Raw genomic sequence first — 9,270 nt, forward strand, 5'->3', positions numbered from 1 at the left:
TTTATTATCTGTTTCCACTTTGGAGTTCCACTGGATAAGCCCAGATTACAAATAATAGCTAATCTTTCTTGAGCATTTACCATGTGCCAAATGTGTGGTTTACATTAAATAACTCATTTAATCCTCAAAAATAACTTAATGGGATAAAGTGCTATTACCATATCCTAAATGACAAAACCAAGGCACAGATGACTACAGTAACTTATGCAAGTTGGTAAGCAGCAGAGCTGAGATGTGAACTCAGGCATGCCAGCTCCAGAGCCTGTACACTTAACCTCCACACAAAACTGCCTAAGGCCAAGAAGTCAGTGGGCCACGTGGTTTAATTGTTTGGAAGGTGCCAAGAAAGTCCTTATGCCTCCTGCCTTTCGAAATAGCCCTACAAATAAGCTGGTAATAGGCTCACAATTCTACCACTAAAATAATTCCCGAGAGGCTGAGGAGATAGAACACACAGAGCCTGTTACAAACTGATAGGCTCCAATTAGGCACGGGCCCTTCCCAATGCATGGAAGTTAATCAGTTTCTGCTCGAATCTCTCAGCAGGTAGGAGTTGGTGTGAGACAAAGGTGAGAACCAGCCTGAGGGTGGGGATATAGAGAAAAGTGGGGAATGAGGCCCAAGTCCACAGCAAAACACAGTCTAATTCTGAGAGCACTCCAACTCTACTATTTACCAGCACTGTAATTTTGGTCAAGGTAATTAACCGCTTCAAGTTTCCATTTCTTCAACCGCAAAATGGGAATAATCTTGTCGTATAAATTAAATCTTGTTGCTTTGAAATCTTGTTGTGTAAATTAAATAAGGCAATGCTTATAAAGCACTTCACACTGTGCCCCACACGTAATGAGGACAATTAAATGGTAGCTCTTGTAAATTAGTGCTACTGCTCAAGAAAAGAAGGTCTGATAAAGAGGATGGGAAGCCAGTGGGCAAAGTAGGCAGCTGAGTGAGCAGCAGGAAAGGGACTTAAAGGGGAGAGACTACCTTCATTGACTTTGCGACTATTCTGAGGCCTTCTATGTATTTATTCAGTCATTCATCAGCCATTTTCTATTCAGACCTACTATGTGTGGGCACTGTGTTGGATGATGTTGCGGTTTGAATCAAGTCCCTCAAAATGATATATTGAAGTCCTAACCCCTGTTACCTATAGATATAACCTCATTTGGAAATAAGGTCTTTGCAGATGTAATCAAGTTAAGATGAGATCATACTGGATAGGGCGGTCTCTAATCCAATAGATGATTCTCCTCTTATATAGGAAGAAGAGATACAGACACACAAACAGGGGAGAAGGCCTTGCAAAGATAGAGGCAGAGACTAGAGTGACAAGTCTATAAGCCAAAGAATGCAAAGCATAGCTGGCAACCACTAGAATGGTGAGAGAATAATTTCTGTTATTTTAAGCCACCCAGTTTATGCTACTTTGTTACAACAGCCCTAGGGGAAAAAAAAAATATAACTGATAAAACTACAAAGATAAATTTAAAAACAAAGTTCCTGTCCTAAAGTATCTGCTATTCATTTGATCCCAAAAAAAGAAGGGGTGTAAGTTGTTGGACCAGAGTCTACTAGCTAAGACTACAGACATGGGGATATATTAGCTGAGTAGTGACATGGAATGAAGATTGTCCTGGCCACAAATTATACCAGGTTCTTGCCGCCTTTGGGGCATAACATTGAGGACAGTGAAAGTGAGGATGACAGGGTAGTGGTGGAGGAAGGAAAAAGAGACCTGGAAAAAGAAAGATGGGGCTGTCGTCTTGTTCTAGGTTTCTTCCAAAGCCACCATTCCTCATTTCTCCTGTTAATTTCTCCATATTTTACGTGTCTGCTCTGGTCCATCTGATGCTTTCACAGTCTGGTAGACACAGAAAAGTATGAGTCTTTGAGGCTAGAAAACCAGAATTTGAGTCCCAGATCCATCACTTACTAGCTGTGGGATTTGGGGCAAGTAACACTAACTTTCTATGCTTTGGTTTCTTCATCTGTATAGTGGGTAATGTGTAACTCATAGTGTTATGTATCTATGCATGGAGTATATTATGTAACATGTGTGTATGTATATAATGCATTATGGCATGCATTAAACAAGAAGATTTATGCCAAAGCATTTTAAGCATCTTATAAAAAAGAGAGAGCTCATTGTGTACAATTCCTAGATCTTATGTAGAAAAACACTGGTTTTAGATACTACATATCAAGATAAGCTAGAAAATCGGCACAACAGAATAAAACAATAAATCAGATACTACATTTAAAGGAGGTATAAATGGCTTTTACCTAGGAGTAAACAAGGCTCAAGGCTAAAAAGCTCTGTGATGTTGGACAAGTTTTTCCATCTCTTAGCTTAAAAATGATTTGAGTTTTCATCTAGCTCTAAGATTCTATGACTTTAAGAAAATGTGCACATCAAGCTGTTTGCTCTTATAAAATTATGCTGTAAAAAAAGATCTTTATTTATGGGTCACCTATTATAAAAAGTTGTGATGCTTGAGGGAATTCTAATAACAAGTGAAGCAGAAAAGCCATGTGATGTGTGAAATGCCCCATGGACTGGATTACACTGGAGAGGCAAATCTCAAGTTCTCTTCTCCTGGCTATTCCTATTAGAAAGCTAATGCCAGGATACCAGAGAAAGGGGTTGGCATCACTTGAAACAAAAACTAGTCACGAGAGTGACACAGCCCTAATACAGTCCCAAATGCAAAGGCAAGTAGCCAATTTTTATCTCCTCTTCAAATAACATAAACAACGGTGACTGATTGCAATAGCAGAGACTGAGCTCAGACTTAAGGAAGAAATTCCTGACTACTGAGATGCACAAGGAGTTTGGGGAAATTGCCTTCTCTGAAGTTTTTTTACCAAGAGGCCAACTGAGCATTCTGTGTTAAGTAAGAGTGCTGGGCAGCAGAAGCATAGACGGAGTGACAATTTGGAGGTCTCCTCTTGCCTGTGCTTTCTCTCTCTCTATCCTTCCTCTAAGTCACTCTGCAACGGAACAACAATGCCTGTTTTTCGCACACCACCATACCGTCACAATTCACATGCTGTCCTGCTGCCCGTTTTTTTCCTGCTGGCACAGTAGACTCCAGGTGTAAGTTCTGCTTTCACAGATTTTTGCATGCTCCACACTGGTATGTGATAATCATTTCACAGTGCAGTTAGCACAGAGGAGGAAATGAAACCCACTCCTGAATTGGAGACAAGAGTGTTGTGTTTCACCCTGTTGACAGCCAAAAGCCAATTTAGGACTCTGAAAAGCTAAACTTCCCCGGGGGGAAGTGGGGGGCGGTGGGGGGAGTGTGGGTATCTTCTTAACTCTCCTGAGCTCACTTAGGGACTGAAATCACTGTTTGCTGAGGGAGGAAAATTGAGGGAGGAAAATTTGACGTGGACCATGGTTTATGGATTACTTCAGCAGAGAAACGAGGAAATGGGAGAGTTCATCCAATTTGCTCTTTTTCGGCAAGACTCCCAAAAGCTAGGAAGATAATAATCATGAACACGATTGAGCACTCGCTGTGTTCTAAACCTGTTGCCCACATTAATTCATTTAATTGTCACAACAACTTTATGAGGCTCAGAGAGGTTAACTGATGTTTAACATAAAACAGATCTACTATGTTCAGAGCTTGATTTTAAACCAGACAGCCTGGCTTCAGAGCCTGCCTGGTTAGTTTAGCCTACACTTTTCAGAAACTGAAGACATGGATACAGACCATCCTCAAAGAAGTAGGCCTGGGACTTGCCTCTTCTTACTCTCTTCCTTCTCAATTCCCTGACCTTTTAGCTGAAAGAAACTTCCTGAGGAGAGACATCTATCAGCCAGAGCCACCAACTTATAGCATGCCAGAAGTCAGCTAAATTCTCCCCATAACTGATAGAGCAGCAGCACTCTGTGATTTCCTAATCTCACTGTCCTATTGTAGGATTTTTCTCAGCCTATAGCAATTCTCTCTCTGGGCCAGTAAGTCCACTGAACATTCAAAAATCGGTCCCCAAAAAGACTTCTCTGCTAAAACTCTTTTCTCACCCCTGGGGGCTCTCCTTTGAGATGCTGAAACCCCAGTTAGGGAGTCATCACCATAAGTAATGCATCAGGCTTTCTCTGAGAATCCATAAAGCAAGTAGAAGCTCGAAAGGGTCCATCCCCCTCCCACCCCCACCCCAGTTCATAATTGGGTAATGTGATTAATCCTTTTATCTGCCATTCTGAAGAACAGCCCAGAGTTAAGCGTCAGTAATTACTGAATACTGAATAGGTACATGAATAACCAAAATGTACCCATGCTTTGAGTTGCTATAGCACCTTAATTCCCACAATCTTTACTCACTTTGAGTTTAAAGGTCCACAGTAACATAAGTGCAGCAGAGGGCTGGGAAATAGGAAGCCCAATTTTCATAAAGACATGAGTGACTAAAACCCAGAATGTTCATGAGCTTGTTCATAATTACATGAATCAATTCAGTCAACATTTATTAACATTTATTATTTACTGTGTGTCAGGCACAGTGCTAAGAACACAGTGCTAAGGTATTTTAAAAAGTTTATTATCTAACTGGAGAAATAAACATATAAAAAGTCAATTATCTTTAATAAAAAGAATGAGAGACAAGTGTTAAGAACCCATAAGAAAGAGAAGAAACATACTCTCCATGGGGTGGAGGATAAATGGCAGATCTGGGAAGGCCGCCTAGAGGAAGTGACCTTTGAGTTGAGTCTTGCAAATTGAGGAAGATTTTTTTTTTTTCCCCCAGAGAGAAGGGGGCAGCTCAGGCAAAGGGACAAAGGGACCAGTATGCAAAACAGCACCAGTATTCACTGTATCTTATCTCCCACACTTCTGCTGCACTTCATTCAGGCATGAAGTCAGCGGTATATACAGGGAAGCATGGGCCAGGTATTAAAGGGCCTTGTACACTATGCTAAGGAAACTGGACTCTATCCTGTATCCTACACCCAGGAAGGCAACTTGGTAAGCTTTTAAAGAGATGTCCATTGTGAGCATATTTGTACTTCCGAAAGCCCATCACCCATCGAGCAGTAAGAATGAGGCTGGATTAGGGAAGAGGAGCAACAGTTGAGAAGCCTTTGTGAGGGTAGAGGTGAGGATGACCTGCCTCAGGCACTTAGAGTGGACTGAAAAGGAGGGTCCAACCAGTTGCTTTGTAGACATTTCAGAAGGCTTCCGATGATGTGTGGGGAACAGGGGAGAAGGAGAAGAGGCTGACAGGAATGGGGATGTGTGGGTGATGATGCCCTCAGCTGAGGAGGGGAAGCATATCTGAGGGAACCGGAGAAAGCAGAAATGGAACTAAATTGCTGTGTGTTTACCATGTGCCAGGGGCTGTCCCCGCATTTCCTTACATCCCATGCCAACTCTATATTACAAGGGCAATCAGCTCAAGTTAGCACATAAAGGAATTGAGCTCAAAGTGGTTAAAGGGTACACTCAGGGCCTCACAGTGCCAGCTGTTCTCACCAAGCCTGTGCTCTTGATGTCTCCATGACCCAGCTTAGGATTTTACTTTTTGAAAGAGGTTTGGCTCACAATAAGTAGATTTATTCTACATTTTCTCCTTCTTGCCTAAGGATTAGAATATCTTTCCCTATCTTCTTTATAAAAGAACACCTTCTCCCATCATCCTTGCCTACCCCCAACATTTCATCTCTCCCTTCCAAAATAATCCTCTCTTCTCTACTCCTTACCTACTTCCATTCACACATGGCATCTTTTTAGAAATACGAATTAGGGTGAAGAGCAAAGAATCAGAAGTGGGAGCAAACTGTGTTCCCGGGCTGATTTAGCTGACTAGGTGACCTTCAGAAATTGCTGGACCTCTCAGGTTCAGTGTCCTCACCTATAGAATGGGGTTAAAAAATAAATACTAACCTTCGCTTATCTCACAGGATTATTGTGAGGATTAAAGGATATAAAAGCACTTGCAAACAACACCAACACAAGGCAAGAAAAGGTATGACAGGATTATCCTGATTATCAGGCACCACAGTCCACCAGACAGTGAGTCTCTAGAGAGCAAGGACCTGCTTGTCTTGATCTTGGATCTGGGGTACATAATTATTCCTAGTACAGAGTCAGTGTTTGATAAAGTCATGTTCAATTAAGAACACAAACACGCACACACGCACGCACACCATAGAGACATCCTTGCATCTCTCTCCCACCACACACGCAGGCGCCAAACCCACAATTCCCCACTTTTGGAAGTACTGCTCTAGTCCTGGCTTACTCCAAAAACAGCCAGTTCCTGGAGAAAAACCAAGTGATTGTCACGCTGCCTGGAAGCCTCATTTGAACAAGTCTGAATTCCTCCTTTTTTCAGGGAGTTACTAAGAACTGAACCCCCCGACTCACTCTCCTCCAAGGAGCCCCCCACTGGGTCTGCCCCACCCACCTCCGCAGTCGGATGGGTTTTTTTTTTTTTTGCTCGCAGGAGCTCGGCGCCTCTACTGCTGTTTTCATTGATGCCTTGAGCAGAGCTGGCATGTGCAACTGCTTAGAAGGGGGAGCGCGGAGCCGCGGGGGAAGCAAGTAAAAATAGCCTGGCGCGCGTCGCTCTGCCTACTGAAAGCCTTTAACCCAGGCCATGGTGGGGAGCCCAGCAGTCGCTGCTGCACCATGCGGAACCTGGCAAGGGTCTGCACCCAGATCCCGTGCAACAGCCGGGGTGCGGGGGTTAGAGACCTGAGAAAACTTTTTTTTTTTTAGAAACTGAGCAGGGGTTGGGGAGGGCGGAGGAAGAAGCTGTTTCTTGCTTCCAGCGCTCCAGCCACCTGGCTATAGGGATTGCTACGTGCCGGCTAGTGCAACACTTTACACAAGATGCAGCCTTGACTCTGAGCTATTTTTAGAAACCTCTTCCGCGGGTGGGCGATTCGAGGGAAGAGGGCGAGGGGATTGGTGAAGCTAGCTTCCATTCGTGAGGCTTGTACTATACAGTATTCTGAATGTCTGCCCTCCGATGGGGGGTGGGGCAGAGCAAGTGTCCAGGGGAACGCACACTTGCTGGCTTTGCCCTAACTCAAGGAGACGACATTAGCTACTGAATACTCGACTGTTCTCAAGCCCCAGAGAGCGTTTGTTTCAAAATAGATAGTTGCCAGATGCATGCTGCTTCTAGCCTCTCAAAGAATTTTTTTTTTTTAAGCTTTGCTGCCCACGCTGTGAGGTAGGGGTTAGCTGCAGCTCAGACCTTGAGGGGAGAAGATTGCGAAGGGTCTCTGCACCTTTATGCGTTCCAGCAAGACAGAGGGACAATCCCCGCGCCACACCTGCCCCATGCTGCATATGGGTAACCATATGTGAAATGTACGGCAGCCCCACCAGACACTCGGCTATTAATAGAGCCCGGGAGTTTGCTCTCTGCCTTTCTCCTGCCACCGTGTAAGGGGTGATCTTCACACATTTACCCCACTCCGCCCCCACCTCGGCTCACCGTTTCTCCAGGAAGGTAAGGGGACTGCCCGCGCTGATCCCCTTCGTGACTACAGGTTCCCAGAACCTACGGACTAGTCCCGTTGTAATGACAGCAGGGTCAGTGCGAGGCCAGAGAACACAGCTTTCAGTACTGGGACCTAAAGCCCAGCAGGGTTCTTTGCGGCTCAGGGCCAACTTGAGAGTAGAGAAAGGGCAGTTATTGGGCTGCCGAAGGCGGGGGGGAGGACAGGGAGGGGGCAAGAGCGTAATTTACGGAGCTAGAGCGACATTCAAAAGCTGCTGCGGGACGAGTGGCTGCAGACCCATTTGTCGCTGCAGCCCGCGGCGCGCAGCCCCCACCGCCGGCGCCGGCTCAGCTGCAGCAGGAGCGGACGCTGTCCCTGGTTCTGAAGGTGGCCGGCGCTCCCTCCCCTGGGTTAGTGTCCCGGAGGCGGCTCTAACGTTCGAGGATTGCAGACCTCTCCCTGTCCCGGATCCGGGAGGGAGGATCTGTTGGTGGAGCCCAAGTCTGTTGGTGGAGCCCAAGTCCCACCACCGGCTGAGCTTGACTCCCCGCGACCGGAAGCTCTCCGCGGTGCTGCGGGGACCGAGAGCTCAGGGACTCGAGCTTGAAGGGTAAATCTGGGGCAGCGTCTGGAGGTGGTCAAGGCACTGCAGGAAGCAGACCTGGACCCAGGATCACCCTTCCCAGCTCTGCACAAAGCCGGGACTCTGGGGCCCTACCGGAGCCCAGAGGAGAGGGCGAGGGAGAGCGGCTGCCTAGGATTTGGGACTTGGGGGAAAGAGAAGCGAGCAGCGAGCGGCAGGAGAGGGAGATGGGGTGAGAGAGACTCTTTTTGCATTTTCAAGAGGGAGGGGACCTGAGATATGCACTGCCTTTCCCCCCACCACACCACACACACACACGCACACACACACACACACACACACACACACACACACACTACGCACGGCCGGCGGAAGCAAGCGGGATGGTACTGGGGAAAGTTTGGCTCTAGGTGCTGAGCGGCGGCGGCGCAGCGACAGCGGCGGCGGCGCGGTGGTCCGGTGGGCTTCCGGGGTCGCCGAGAGCCCCGGTCCTCTCGCCTCCTTACCTCGGTGTTCTCGGCAGCGTTCTCCGCCATTTTCCTCCTTAGGAGCAGGCAGCGGGAGGAGTGTTTCATGCCCATAAGAGCCAGCAAGGGTTTGGTGATACAGAGATAGTAGAGAAAGAAAGAGCTGGTGTAGCTTTAAAAGAGAGAGAAAAAGAGAATGGAAGGAAGGGAAAGAAAAAAAAAAAACCCAACCCAGCCCCTCTGCCGGAGCGTCAGCCGATACAGTCAACCCCGGCTGAGTCTTTCCTGCAGTCTCCACTTTGTTTTATTTTCCTCCCTTCTCATCTGCTTCGGATTCCTTCACACAGTTTCAAGTTCTTCTCGCGCACCCGACCCCTCCCCGCCCCTCTCCACCCGCGCTGCGGGCTAGACAGGAGGGAGGCAGCCCCGAAGGCTCCGCGGCGGCGGCGTCTCTCTCCTGGCTGCTCCGCTCGCAAAGTCCGGCCGGCCGAAGGCAGCCACCAACTCCTCTCAACTTCTGCGGATCGGCTGAGCAAAGCAACACGCTTCCTGCGCGTCTCTCCTAGGGGCTGAGCCGGGTGAGTGGGGGCGGGGTAGGAGGTTCGGTAGAGCAGGCGGCGACGGGGCGCAGACCAAGGGCCCCCAGCGCCCCGGGGCCCGCCCCCTACACCGGACTGCAAGGGTCTCTTGGCCGCCTCAACTCCCAGGCGCTGCGGACACTTGCGCGGGGGCAAGGGCTGCGCGGACGC

General features: G+C 47.5%; 1 protein-coding gene across 1 annotated transcript in view; it reads right to left on the reverse strand.

Moving 5' to 3' along the window:
* Window positions 1-8,717, reverse strand: part of PRMT8 (protein arginine methyltransferase 8) — an 87,248-nt gene extending 78,531 nt beyond the window's left edge. The window contains 1 exon segment of the mRNA XM_039869127.1: window positions 8,561-8,717. Within this exon segment, the coding sequence (XP_039725061.1) occupies window positions 8,561-8,635 (75 nt within the window). The 5' untranslated portion in view covers window positions 8,636-8,717.
* Window positions 8,718-9,270: the final 553 nt, after the last annotated feature.

This window comes from Pteropus medius, unplaced genomic scaffold, assembly GCF_902729225.1.
Source record: "Pteropus medius unplaced genomic scaffold, Ma_sr-lr_union100, whole genome shotgun sequence".
Taxonomy (NCBI): domain Eukaryota; kingdom Metazoa; phylum Chordata; class Mammalia; order Chiroptera; family Pteropodidae; genus Pteropus; species Pteropus medius.